This window comes from Cherax quadricarinatus, chromosome 22, assembly GCF_038502225.1.
Source record: "Cherax quadricarinatus isolate ZL_2023a chromosome 22, ASM3850222v1, whole genome shotgun sequence".
Taxonomy (NCBI): Eukaryota; Metazoa; Arthropoda; class Malacostraca; order Decapoda; family Parastacidae; genus Cherax; species Cherax quadricarinatus.
The window spans coordinates 37,092,869-37,108,349 of record NC_091313.1 but is presented as its reverse complement, the minus strand read 5'-3'; the positions used below and the strand labels follow the sequence as shown (position 1 = coordinate 37,108,349).

The 15,481-nt window shown below is 40.1% G+C and overlaps 1 protein-coding gene across 1 annotated transcript in view; it reads right to left on the bottom strand.

Annotated features, from left to right (window-relative positions):
* The window catches only part of LOC128689622 (balbiani ring protein 3-like), a 127,491-nt gene that overhangs the window by 95,610 nt on the left and 16,400 nt on the right, over window positions 1-15,481 (bottom strand). Inside the window, exons 3-5 of the mRNA XM_070087711.1 lie at window positions 10,026-10,265; window positions 709-945; window positions 4-237 (exon numbers count right to left, since the gene is read on the bottom strand). Of these exons, the coding sequence (XP_069943812.1) occupies window positions 4-237; window positions 709-945; window positions 10,026-10,265 (711 nt within the window). The remainder of the gene's footprint in view (window positions 1-3; window positions 238-708; window positions 946-10,025; window positions 10,266-15,481) is intronic.

Below are 15,481 nucleotides of genomic sequence, written 5' to 3'. Positions count from 1 at the left end.
TACTATCACAACACACACAGTTCAAGCCAGAGCAGTTGTTTCCCAAAGGATTAGTACACGTTCTAACATCTGTGCAGATGCCAGAACAGCTATTAGAGGCATTGCAGGTGGCCAGACGAGATGAGCAGCACTTGCAAGCAGAGTCACCACATCCATCTTTCACCTCTAGTTCCTCCTTCAAACAAAACTCTCTGCACACTCCGTAGCCTTCATCACACACAGGGTTGATGCTGCACTCTGTGAGTCACATATAAATAAAAATTAATATACATTATTAGTTGGATATTTAACACAGAAATGAAAAGATGGAAATATGTTGTTGGGAGAAAAATATATCCTTCCCTGTAGAATAATGTAAGGTCTTGGGTGTGTAATTCAATATGTTGGGCAGATATGTGGAATACAACAAGCTCGAGAATGCAATATACCATTTCTAGGACACTGCATGATAAATACAACAAATGAGACTATTCAGCTGGAACACAAGTTCTCAGACAATACGTGTTCAATGAAACATGTTCGTTTTTTAATGTATTTAAATGGAAAAGGTTTTGCTACAGAATAGTAGAAGTTAATATTGTGTGCAGCAGTTAACAGTAGAACATTAAGCAAAAACTAATGTTAACAGCAGCAGACAAGCTTCTCTTTGTGAGAATATAATGATTATACACAACACTCAATCAACTGAAATATGAAGCTGCTACTTACTGTCACAACAAATACAGTCGGATCCAATACAACTGTTGTTTGCTAGAGGATTTTTACAGAGTTTAACGTCCATACAAACACCCGAACAGTTGTTAGTAACAGGGCAGTTGGTGTATCGTGGAGTGCAGCACTTACAACCAGGACTGATACATCCTCCCTCCACCTCAAGCTCACCACTGTAACAACCTTCTCTACACACACCATTGCTTCCATTACATATCGGTTGAGCATAACATTCTGTTGACAAATGTCAGACAAACTGTAATTAGATGAGAACAATTATTAATATATTCCACCGAATTTTTACAGTCGAATATGAAATTTCGTGACACTGAGAGATGTCATAAAAGAAGAAAGAAGTAACCTTCAGGGTGACGTAGATCTCTTTAAAATGTATCTCTAGAGTTGAAGCAGATGCATCAACTAATCTCCCTAATGAAAAGCATTCCTTGATATTGGTACTGCATATTACTGTCAGTATTATTGTGCTGGGCTGGAGATCGAAGGATTGACAGATCGACAGACTGATTCTTGATATATATATATATATATATATATATATATATATATATATATATATATATATATATATATATATATATATATATATATATATATATATATATTTATTATTATTTATTATTATCACACGTCAAGTATTAAAAACCATTTGTCTCCATTCACTCCTATCAAACATGCTCACGCATGCCTGCTGGAAGTCCAAGCCCCTCGCGCACAAAACCTCCTTTACCCCCTCCCTCCAACCCTTCCTAGGCCGACCCCTACCCCGCCTTCCTTCCACTACAGACTGATACACTCTTGAAGTCATTCTGTTTCGCTCCATTCTCTCTACATGTCCGAACCACCTCAACAACCCTTCCTCAGCCCTCTGGACAACAGTTTTGGTAATCCCGCACCTCCTCCTAACTTCCAAACTACGAATTCTCTGCATTATATTCACACCACACATTGCCCTCAGACATGACATCTCCACTGCCTCCAGCCTTCTCCTCGCTGCAACATTCATCACCCACGCTTCACACCCATATAAGAGCGTTGGTAAAAACTATACTCTCATACATTCCCCTCTTTGCCTCCAAGGACAAAGTTCTTTGTCTCCACAGACTCCTAAGTGCTCCACTCACTCTTTTTCCCTCATCAATTCTATGATTCACCTCATCTTTCATAGACCCATCCGCTGACACGTCCACTCCCAAATATCTGAATACGTTCACCTCCTCCATACTCTCTCCCTCCAATCTGATATTCAATCTTTCATCACCTAATCTTTTTGTTATCCTCATAACCTTACTCTTTCCTGTATTCACCTTTAATTTTCTTCTTTTGCACACCCTACCAAATTCATCCACCAATCTCTGCAACTTCTCTTCAGAATCTCCCAAGAGCACAGTGTCATCAGCAAAGAGCAGCTGTGACAACTCCCATTTTGTGTGTGATTCTTTATCTTTTAACTCCACGCCTCTTGCCAAGACCCTCGCATTTACTTCTCTTACAACCCCATCTATAAATATATTAAACAACCACGGTGACATCACACATCCTTGTCTAAGGCCTACCTTTACTGGGAAAAAATTTCCCTCTTTCCTACATACTCTAACTTGAGCCTCACTATCCTCGTAAAAACTCTTCACTGCTTTCAGTAACCTACCTCCTACACCATACACTTGCAACATCTGCCACATTGCCCCCCTATCCACCCTGTCATACGCCTTTTCCAAATCCATAAATGCCACAAAGACCTCTTTAGCCTTATCTAAATACTGTTCACTTATATGTTTCACTGTAAACACCTGGTCCACACACCCCCTACCTTTCCTAAAGCCTCCTTGTTCATCTGCTATCCTATTCTCCGTCTTACTCTTAATTCTTTCAATTATAACTCTACCATACACCTTACCAGGTACACTCAACAGACTTATCCCCCTATAATTTTTGCACTCTCTTTTATCCCCTTTGCCTTTATACAAAGGAACTATGCATGCTCTCTGCCAATCCCTAGGTACCTTACCCTCTTCCATACATTTATTAAATAATTGCACCAACCACTCCAAAACTATATCCCCACCTGCTTTTAACATTTCTATCTTTATCCCATCAATCCCGGCTGCCTTACCCCCTTTCATTTTACCTACTGCCTCACGAACTTCCCCCACACTCACAACTGGCTCTTCCTCACTCCTACAAGATGTTATTCCTCCTTGCCCTATACACGAAATCACAGCTTCCCTATCTTCATCAACATTTAACAATTCCTCAAAATATTCCCTCCATCTTCCCAATACCTCTAACTCTCCATTTAATAACTCTCCTCTCCTATTTTTAACTGACAAATCCATTTGTTCTCAAGGCTTTCTTAACTTGTTAATCTCACTCCAAAACTTTTTCTTATTTTCAACAAAATTTGTTGATAACATCTCACCCACTCTCTCATTTGCTCTCTTTTTACATTGCTTCACCACTCTCTTAACTTCTCTCTTTTTCTCCATATACTCTTCCCTCCTTGCATCACTTCTACTTTGTAAAAACTTCTCATATGCTAACTTTTTCTCCCTTACTACTCTCTTTACATCATCATTCCACCAATCGCTCCTCTTCCCTCCTGCACCCACTTTCCTGTAACCACAAACTTCTGCTGAACACTCTAACACTACATTTTTAAACCTAGCCCATACCTCTTCGACCCCATTGCCTATGCTCTCATTAGCCCATCTATCCTCCAATAGCTGTTTATATCTTACCCTAACTGCCTCCTCTTTTAGTTTATAAACCTTCACCTCTCTCTTCCCTGATGCTTCTATTCTCCTTGTATCCCATCTACCTTTTACTCTCAGTGTAGCTACAACTAGAAAGTGATCTGATATATCTGTGGCCCCTCTATAAACATGTACATCCTGAAGTCTACTCAACAGTCTTTTATCTACCAATACATAATCCAACAAACTACTGTCATTTCGCCCTACATCATATCGTGTATACTTATTTATCCTCTTTTTCTTAAAATATGTATTACCTATAACTAAACCCCTTTCTATACAAAGTTCAATCAAAGGGCTCCCATTATCATTTACACCTGGCACCCCAAACTTACCTACCACACCCTCTCTAAAGGTTTCTCCTACTTTAGCATTCAGGTCCCCTACCACAATTACTCTCTCATTTGGTTCAAAGGCTCCTATACATTCACTTAACATCTCCCAAAATCTCTCTCTCTCCTCTGCATTTCTCTCTTCTCCAGGTGCATACACGCTTATTATGACCCACTTCTCGCATCCAACCTTTACTTTAATCCACATAATTCTTGAATTTACACATTCATATTCTCTTTTCTCCTTCCATAACTGATCATTTAACATTACTGCTCCCCCTTCCTTTGCTCTAACTCTCTCAGATACTCCAGATTTAATCCCATTTATTTCCCCCCACTGAAACTCTCCTACCCCCTTCAGCTTTGTTTCGCTTAGGGCCAGGACATCCAACTTCTTTTCATTCATAACATCAGCAATCATCTGTTTCTTGTCATCCGCACTACATCCACGCACATTTAAGCAACCCAGTTTTATAAAGTTTTTCTTCTTCACTTTTTTAGTAAATGTATACAGGAGAAGGGGTTACTAGCCCATTGCTCCCGGCATTTTAGTCGCCTCATACGACACGCATGGCTTAATATATATATATATATATATATATATATATATATATATATATATATATATATATATATATATATATATGTATGTATGTATATATATATGTGTGTGTGTGTGTGTGTGTGTGTGTGTGTCGTGCCGAATATGTAAAACTGGTCAATTAGCAAGAACTCACTTAAAATTAAGTCCTTTCTGAAATTTTCTTTTATACGTTTAAAGATATATTTTTTTCATTTATGCTAATGTAAAAAAAAAATTAATTTTCCACCAACAGAATCTTAGAAAACTTACCTAACCTTATTATAACAAGAGCAATTTAATTTAGCCTAATCCAGCTAAATATATTTCAGATAAGTTTACAATAATTTAATAATAAACAAGCACAATGAAATATATTTTTTTCGTTAGGCTCTTCGGAAAGAAGAGCGTTGCTATTTAAGTCAAAATAGCAAGCAAAATGAAGGCATGTAAGGGCAAGACTACACCTCACAGTCATGTCACAACACCTGATTTTATTAAACACAACTGATACTTTACCCAAGCATTAATATTTTTAACTTGTCTAATGTATCTTAAATTCTTCCCAAATTTTATTAATTACAAAAGAATCCAATATATATAAACCAAAACCAATATTCATATTTTCAAACTGCTTTTTATGAAACATGATTCTATTATATTCCTGTCGACCATGGACTTGCTTGATACAACTTTCTCAACTTTTTGAAAATCAATTGGATGGTTAAAATCTTTCACATGAATAAATAGAGCATTGGAATCTTGTCCAGTTCTAATGCTATATTTATGTTATTTTAATCTTAGTGCGAGATTTTTATCAGTTTGACCGTAATAAACTTTATCACAAATTTTACAAGGAATCTTATAGACACATCCATCAGCATTTTGGGGGGAATTCTTTATCAAAAGTTTTTTTTACTGTATCAAGATTTTTAAATACAACTTTAATATTAAAAGTCTTAAGAAGAGAAGGCATATCAACCAAGTTTTCATGGTAAGGGAGAACCAACATATTTTTAGTTGAATAAGGTTGGTTGTCCCTTTTTGGATTGTAAAAAGCATTTCTAGCAATTTTGAAGGATTGATCATTTAAGTTTCTTGGATATTTTAGATCATTAGCTATTTCATAAAATTTTGAGATTTCTTCATCTATGAACTCTGGACTACAAATACGTAAAGCTCTCAAAAATATTGATGAGAAATCAGACAGTTTAACTCTATCTTGATGTCAAGAATAACAGTGTACATAGGAAGAATTATTTGTTGGTTTTTCTATAAATTTTAAATTTAAAATCACTGTTACCCTTAATAATTAAAATATCTAGGACAGGCAATGAGTTATTTTCCTCAAACTCAACAGTAAAATTTATGGAATGAGCTAAATTATTTAGTTTAACAAAGAAATAGTTTATAACTACATTCTTAGGCATAAGACAGAAAATATTAACATATCTATAAGAGTTAGCTCTGTTAGGAAGGATTGTGTTAAGCAGTTTTGTTTAAAAAAATTCCATGTATAAATTACTAAGAAGAGATGAGAGAGAATTTCCCATTCTTGTGGGTGTAAAACTTATTAAATACAAGTTTTACATCAACAATACAAAGTATAATAAGTTTAATGATAGCAGGAACTGGCAATGGTAAATCGTAATTAACAAGTTCTTCAGATAAGAAACTTAAATCATCAACTGGAACTTTCGTAAACAAGGAAGTAACATCAAAACTAACCATGTTAAAAATAATTTAAGTCAGTCAATGGGCTTAATTTATCCACTAAATTTATGTTGCTTTAACATTAAAGTTAGAAATTTTTCCAGAAATTGGGCTCAAAATATCTACAAGATATATAGATAATTTATAGGAAAATGAACTTCTGGAGGTAATAAAAATTTAATATTTCATATGATTAGTTAATTGCAAAATTGTTATTAACATGTTTTGTCCAATCACTGTTTTCAATGAAAATGTCTAATTTTCTTTGTAGTTTGTGTTTGAGTTCATTATAAATTCTTCTAAGTTTATTATAACAGGCCATTCCATTCTGATGGAATGGCCTGATTAAAGGAGTATATTTCGTTTCTCAATATTTTGAATGCTTCCTTTTGTATTTTAGTAATTTCAATATGTTTTTGAAGAATAATTCTCATAAAATCATCAAAGGGACGATCTCTCATGTCAAGGAGTCTATTTGGTAAAAGATATTTGGGCAAAACTTGCTCATTCAGTTTTTTTTTTTAAATTAAGTCGAATTTTAAGCTTGTTTGACTTGATCAGTGCAGAGGAAAACTGGGAAACAAAGGAAATATATTTGGGAAAGTTAACAGAGAACATTTTGAAGAGTCGTGTGGTATCCATTGATGCAATAAGATCACAGTGAACAGGTGATATCACAATATATAGAACAACCACGGTGAAAAAATAGTGAAATTCCAAGCGTTTTCGTGATTTCTCACATTATCAACGAACTATGAAAATAAAAAACAACAAGAGGAACACATATAAGGGCATATAAGCATCCAGCTTCCTCTTTCAGAGACTCAGTGTTGCGATCCAGATGGGAAATGCCTGCAGCATTCTGGGCACATAGACTACCACCAGGGAGCCGGACGAAGTATTTGAGATGTGGGCTCTGAGATGTTATTAATCTTGTTCTACTTCCTACTGCATTTTTGTTAATGTATTTTGACTTTAAATAAAGTCTACTTAGAATATAGAATATAGGGGGTGGCAGAAGAAGAAAATATTCAAACGCTCCGGGGAGAATCTCGAGTTTTCGCTGAAGCAAGTTTACTCTTTTCTCTGAGGATGAGGGTCTCCAGTCCAATTCCAGAAGTAGTATATACGTATATGCAGAACAACCACTATGAAAAAATAGTGAAATTCAATGCATTTCCGTGACTACTCACATTATCCTTGCAGTGATGTATAACCCACCACAGAACAGCAGGAGGCCAAGGCAAGAATACGATGAGAGTAACAGATCGACGAATGACACACTGACTGAAGTGGCCAGAAGGGCCCATGCAAGCAGGGCAAAGCTGCTGGTTGTGGGTAATTTCAATCACAAGGGAACTGACTGGGAGAACCTGGAGCCACATGGGGGCCAAGAAACGTGAAGGGCTAAGATGATGGAGGTGGTACTGGAAAACCTCATGTACCAACACGTAAGGGACACTACCAGAGCGAGAAAAGAGGATGAACCAGCAAGACTGTCCCTAGTATTCACCTTGAGTAGTGCAGATATTGAAGACATCACATGTGAAAGGCCCCTCGGGGCCAGTGGCTATGTGGTTCTGAGCTTCGAATACATAGTAGAGTTACAAGTGGAGAGAGAAGCAGGAAGGACAGGGCGAATGAAGCCAAACTATAAGAGAGGGGACTACCTAGGCATGAAGAATTTCCTGCACGGGGTTCGGTGGGACAGAGAACTGGCAGGGAAGTCAGCTAATCAGATGATGGAATATGTGACAACAATGTGCAAGAAAGCTGAGGAGAGGTTTGTACCCAAGGGTAACAGAAATAATGAGAAAGCCAGGATGAGCCCATGGTTCACCCAAAGGTGTAGAGAGGCAAAACCCAAGTGTACTAGAGAATGGAAGAAGTATAGAAGGCAAAGGACCCAGGTGAATAAGGAGAGCAGTCGTAGAGCCAGAAATAAATATGCACAGGTAAGAAGAGAGGCCTAACGATAATATGAAAATGACATAGCAGTGAAAGCCAAATCTGACCCAAAGCTGTTGTACAGCCACATCAGGAGGAAAACAACAGTCAAGGATCAGGTAATAAGGCCGAGGATGAAAGGAGGGGAGATCACAAGAAACGACCACGAAGTATGTGAGGAGTTCAACATGAGACTGAATGCAGTGTTCACAGAGGAGACAGAAGAGACTCCAGAAAGACGGAGAGGTGGGGTATACCATCAAGTGTTGGACACAATACATACGACCGAGGAGGAAGTGAAGAGGCTGCTAAGCGAGCTAGATACCTTAAAGGGCTGAATAACATCTCTCCATGGGTCCTGAGAGAGGAAGCAGAGGCACTATGTATACCACTAACAATAATCTTCAACACATCTGTCGAAACTGCGCGACTACCTGAGGTATGGAAGACAGCAAATGTAGTCCCAATTTTTAAAAAAAAGAGATAGAGACAAAGCATTAAACTACAGACCAGTGTCACTGACATCTATAGATTGCAAAGTCATGGAGAAGATTATCAGAAGAGTGGTGGAGCACCTAGAAAGGAATGAGCTTATCAACCACAACCAGTACGGTTTCAGGGACGGGAAATCCTGTGTCACAAACCTACTGGAGTTCTATGACAGGGTGACAGCGGTAAGACAAGAGAGAAAGGAGTAGGAAGATTGCATTTTCTTGGACTGTAAGGCGTTTACATAGTTCCACACAAGAGATTAGTGCAGAAGCTGGAAGACCAGGCATGGATAACAGGGAAGGCACTGCAGTGGATCAGGAAATACCTGTCGGGAAGACAACAGCGAGTCATGGTACGTGACGAGGTGTCAGAGTGGGCGCCTGTGGCGAGCGGGGTTCCACAGGGGTCAGTCCTAGGACCGGTGCTGTTTCTGGTATATGTGAACGACATGACGGAAGGAACAGACTCCGAAGCGTCCCTGTTTGCAGATGATGTGAAGTTGATGAGAAGAATTCAGTCGAACGAGGATCAGGCAGTACTACAAAGAGATCTGGACAGGCTGCAGTCCTGGTCCAGAAACTGACACCTGGAGTTAAACCTCACCAAGTGCAAAGTCACGAAGATTGGGGAAGGGCAAAGAAGACCGCAGACGGAGAACAATCTAGGGGGAGGGGCACAGACTACAAACCTCATTCAAGGAAAAGGATCTTGGGGTGAGTATAACACCAGGCACATCTCCTGAGGTACACATCAACCAAATAACTGCTGCAGCATTTGGGCGCCTAGCGAACCTAAGAGTAGCATTCCGACATCTCAGTAAGGAATCGTTCAGAACCCTGTACACCATGTACGTTAGGCCTGTATGGGAGTATGCAGCACCAGTTTGGAACCCACACCTAGTCAAGCATGTAAGGAAATTAGAGAAAGTGCAGTGGTTTGCAACAAGATTAGCAACGGAGATGAGGGGCATATACTATGATGAGAGGTTAAGGGAGATTAACCTGACGACACTAGGGGACAGGAGAGATAGGGAGGGACATGATAACGTCATATAAAATACTGAGAAGAATCGATGTGGAAGACAGAGACAGGATGATTCTGATATGGGACACAGCAACAAGGGGTCACAATTGGAAGTTGAAGACTGAGATGAATTACAGGGATGTTAGGAAGTATTTGTTCGGTCACAGAGTTGTCAGGAAGTGGAAGAGTCTGGGAAGTGATGTAGTGGAGGCAGAATCCATACATAGCTTTAAGAAAAGATTTGATAAAGCTCATGGAGAAGGAAGAGTGACCTAGTAGCGACCAGTGATGAGGCGGGACCAGGAGCTGTGAACTGACCTCAACAACCACAACAAGGTGAGTACACACACACACATGCTGAAGAGTTCTCAAACTGGCGAAGAATGTTAAAAGTATTCAGAGCGGACATATATAATTTATAATATATCACTAGAAAGACAAACTCCATATACTTACTGTCGCAGCAGACACAGTCAGATCGCGAGCAGTTGTAATTCCTTAAAGGACTAGTGCACACTCTGGTGTCCACACAAACACCAGGACAATCCTTACAGGTAGAACACTCTGCCTGACGTAGCGTACAACACTTACAGTCCGAGTCACCACAACCTTCACGTACTTGACGCTCCAGGCGGAGGCAGGACTCTCTGCACACTCCATGGCCGCCATCACAAGCACCTTGATCATCACAATCTTCTGAAGGTACATGTGAAGAATAAGACATTTTTAATGTGCCAAAACTAATGTTTAAATTAAATGTTAAACTTACCCAAGAGCCTAAACAATAAAGTGTTTAGGTGTAGAAACGTCTTATAATTCTTCAAAAACCTCAGACATGAGTGGTTTATCAAGAAGCAGTAACAAACATGAGTGGTTTATCAAGAAGTAGTAACAAATATGAGTGGTTTATCAAGAAGTAGTAACAAATATGAGTGGTTTATCAAGAAGCAGTAACAAACATGAGTGGTTTATCAAGAAGTAGTAACAAATATGAGTGGTTTATCAAGAAGTAGTAACAAACATGAGTGGTTTATCAAGAAGTAGTAACAAATATGAGTGGTTTATCAAGAAGCAGTAACAAACATGAGTGGTTTATCAAGAAGTAGTAACAAACATGAGTGGTTTATCAAGAAGTAGTAACAAATATGAGTGGTTTATCAAGAAGCAGTAACAAACATGAGTGGTTTATCAAGAAGTAGTAACAAACATGAGTGGTTTATCAAGAAGTAGTAACAAACATGAGTGGTTTATCAAGAAGTAGTAACAAATATGAGTGGTTTATCAAGAAGCAGTAACAAACATGAGTGGTTTATCAAGAAGTAGTAACAAACATGAGTGGTTTATCAAGAAGTAGTAACAAATATGAGTGGTTTATCAAGAAGCAGTAACAAACATGAGTGGTTTATCAAGAAGCAGTAACAAACATGAGTGGTTTATCAAGAAGTAGTAACAAACATGAGTGGTTTATCAAGAAGCAGTAACAAACATGAGTGGTTTATCAAGAAGTAGTAACAAACATGAGTGGTTTATCAAGAAGCAGTAACAAACATGAGTGGTTTATCAAGAAGTAGTAACAAACATGAGTGGTTTATCAAGAAGTAGTAACAAACATGAGTGGTTTATCAAGAAGTAGTAACAAACATGAGTGGTTTATCAAGAAGCAGTAACAAATATGAGTGTGTTTATCAAGAAGTAGTACCAATCATGATTGGTTTATCAAGAAGTAATAACAAACATGAGCGGTTTATCAAGAAGTAGTAACAAATATGAGTGTGTTTATCAAGAAGTAGTACCAATCATGATTGGTTTATCAAGAAGTAATAACAAACATGAGTGGTTTATCAAGAAGTAGTAACAAACATGAGCGGTTTATCAAGAAGTAGTAACAAATATGAGTGTGTTTATCAAGAAGTAGTAACAAACATGAGTGGTTTATCAAGAAGTAGTAACAAACATGAGTGGTTTATCAAGAAGTAGTAACAAACATGAGTGGTTTATCAAGAAGTAGTAACAAACATGAGTGGTTTATCAAGAAGTAGTAACAAATATGAGTGTGTTTATCAAGAAGTAGTAACAAACATGAGTGGTTTATCAAGAAGTAGTAACAATCATGAGTGGTTTATCAAGAAGTAGTAACAAATATGAGTGGTTTATCAAGAAGTAGTAACAAATATGAGTGTGTTTATCAAGAAGTAGTAACAATCATGATTGGTTTATCAAGAAGTAATAACAAACATGAGTGGTTTATCAAGAAGTAGTAACAAACATGAACGGTTTATCAAGAAGTAGTAACAAATATGAGTGTGTTTATCAAGAAGTAGAGAAGAGAGAGACAGAGAGAGAGAGGGTGAAGACGTGTCACCGTGTGCTCCACAAACTTTCTTAATATTACTTAAATACGAGGGTTGGTGAGGATAAAAACTGTTCAGTGACGTAGTACTACTTACAACACATTAGTACAAGTAAGCCAACTCCTCCACTGAGGTGAATATAAGCAATATCAGTGATATTAAGTGTGGTATGTTGAAGGCATGGTGTGAGGGGACTGGCAGGCCTTAGGAGTGTCTTCACTATTGCCTTCAGAGTGAGCGTCTAATATTATGTGTGTTTTGTGCTATGTACTAGCATCTGGTGCTTTATAACAACGTGGCTGGTACAATGCAACACAGTGATTTGTGTAACATCTTCCTTTAGTGGAAAAGTGGACAGCATAAACAGTGTTTATTAAGTGATAGTGAGAAGGCAACACTTCCAGCTAGTGGCCCACTGCCGCCCGCCCTCACTACCCACCGGCTATAAACACCCCCACCCACCCACACTCCACCCCACCCACGTATCACCACCCACCCTCTCTCTCTCCTGTGAACTTCAAATTATACAAGCCTCCTCTGGGATGACTTCACACCGCAAAATAGCAAGATTATCTACGCTATCTGGCTATTGTCCCAGTAGATACTGCAGTGTTTGTGGGTATACCACAAGGGACAAAGATCTTCTTGGATGTAAAGAGCCTACTTGTTCCAACTACTGCCACACAGATTGCACTCCAGAAGAAGAATTTTGTTGCAGCCAGGTTGAAAATTTCAGAAAATTTAAGGATATCCATAATCCTGTGGTATATGTGGATACAAGCCTGGAGCTACAGGAGGAAGGTTCAGAAGTCCTACCTCAGGGACTCCTGTCCAAAGATCAAGACTGCCCTCTTGGGCTGTGTTGTAAAGTTGCAGCTAAGATAATCCATCACAGGGAAGCACTTCATGAGCTCCTCAAATCATTAGATAACCTACAAGCTATTGTAGAAGGCCAGTGCAAGCCTACATCAAGTGACGCAAGTTGCTCAGCTGATGGTGACACTATTGACAAAGACTGGAAGTCCCACACTGAGCTTAACTCAGGGGTAAACATCTGGTGGAATTCTGTCATCGCTAAGGTCCCACAGACTGACAGAGTTCAAAACACTACCTTTGGGAATTCTAACACAATTCCTCTGACCACCACAGAGGGAACAAATCCTCTTCCCAGCAACGTGGGAAGCCTTGGATCTGTTAATTCTCCTACACCTGACATCTCTGCTTCAGCCACTGCCAGTCTACTTGACAGTGCACATACCATCCCTGATCCTACACCTGTCAGCACACCTGCCGATACTATTCTAGAATCTGGTAGTAGTGCTTCGACAGCAAGCTCTGAGCCAGGAGTTTCTCCACCAGAGAACGGTGCAGTTAGTGATCAGGGAACTATCACTGCACCTGATCACCTGCTACGCCGAAGTACGAACAGCAGGGACACATCTGTCAGAACTGGTAGAGGGCGGGGTAGAGGACGTGGAGGAGGACGTGGTGGAGGAAGACATCTACAGCCGTCTCACCCTCCACTAACACAGTTCCAGCGGCAGAATCCGAGGACAAATCTGCGAAACACAGGAGGTACAACAAATCCTAGTCCACCCTCCCAGGCACCTAGGCTGTGCTCTCGCTGTCACCGGAAGGGGCACTCTGCCAACAACTGCCTGCGAGATACCAGGTGTAACTACTGCTACAAGAAAGGACATAAGGAGGACCAGTGTCGGAAGAAAAAGGAACTTGACAGACAGGGCCACCTGTTTAGAGACCTGTTCTCAGAACAAACCAGCAGGATCTCTGAATTGGTAAACACTCTCACACGTCACCCACTTAGCTACTCCTATCCCAGCCCATCAGGTGGGATTGGGCCTTATACAAGACCACAGACCTACATCCCTGCAGCTGCCTCAGTACCCTACCTCTCTCAAGGGCAGGCACCTTACATTCCCTACACACCCACCACCTCAAGCTGACCACTTCATCATGAGGAGCCAGTCTATCAGCATCCTGTCGGCCAACATTAGAGGTTTCATTACTAATGTTGGAGAGCTCACACATAGCTTTGTGAACACTCGACGTCCCGACATGATAGCTGTTGTTGAAACATTTTTGGATGACAGGACTCCAGAAAATTTTGCAAGAATTGCTGGCTACACCTCATGGATGAGAAGAGACAGGCAAGGGCAAGGAGGTGGTGTTGCTGTGTGCTTCTCTAAAAGTGTTCATGCCCAGCACATAGATGTTGCCACCCCTACACATCTTGAAATGATGTTCTTCAAGCTCTGTATAAACACTAGTACCTCTGTACTAGCATGTGCAATGTACAGACCTCAGTGGCAACATGCAGACCCTATCAACTTCCTAATGGAAAATATTGACTCCCTTCTGCTACAACACAACTGTCAACATATTATAATTGTTGGTGACCTCAACCAGCACCTTATACAGAGGGACTTTGATGACCTTCTTGCAGTGTTTGACATGAGAAACTTTGTTGATTTCCCTACTCATATCTCTGGCTCCTCCCTTGACCCAGTAGTGAGTGATCTGGCAGAAGGCATAGTCACTTGTCAACCCCTCGGCTACGTTGGATCGTCTGACCACAAGGCTGTTTTTACCACACTTAAGATCCCAACAGAACGAGGTGAGGAGTCCACACGCACAACCTGGCTATGGGAAAGAGGTAATTGGCCAGCCCTTTGCTCTGAGCTCGCCACCACCGACTGGAATGCTCTTCTCCAGGGGGATGTTGACAACCAAGTGAAAGCCTTCACTGGACACATCCTTAATCTGCAACAAGAACACATTCCTCACCGGCAATATGTGACAAAGCCTACAGATCAGCCTTGGTTTGGCTTTCGTTGTAGAGAGGCTGCTACTGCTAAGTACAAAGCATGGCGAAGGTATAAGAGACATCCTACCACCTATAACAGGAACTTGCACATGCAAGCCTGTAGGCATATGGGTGATGTTCAAAAGTGGGCCATTACTAAATGGGAGGTGGACACTAAAAGAAAGTTAGCATCAGGTAGGGTAGGCTCCAAAACCTGGTGGTCCCTGGTCAAGGACAGACAAGGTTATCTGCCTAATGAACTTATTCCACCTCTAAATCGACAGGATGGGACCACCTCTACTAGTAGTCAAGAGAAGGCGGACCTCTTTGCTGAACACTTTGCTACCAAAATGCAAGTTCCTGATCCAGCAAGGGACCCTCCTTGGCTAGCTGCAAGAACTGTGTCAAAACTGTCAGTGGTGACAATAAGGCAGGAGGAGGTGCATTTCCTTCTTAAATCACTTGACCAAGAAAAGGCTGTGGGCCCAGACAAGTTGAGCCCAAGATTGTTGAGAAGATGTGCAGACCAGCTAGCAGCACCTCTAACTCGCATCTTTCAGCACTGCCTAGTACAGTGTAAATGGCCCTCTCCATGGAAAGAGGCAAATGTAGTCCCTGTTCACAAAAAGAAGAGCAGAGCAGAAATCAGCAACTACAGACCAGTGTCACTCCTGTCAATCACTGGTAAGATCCTTGAGACAATAATCTCAAGACAAATGACAGATTTTTTTGACTAC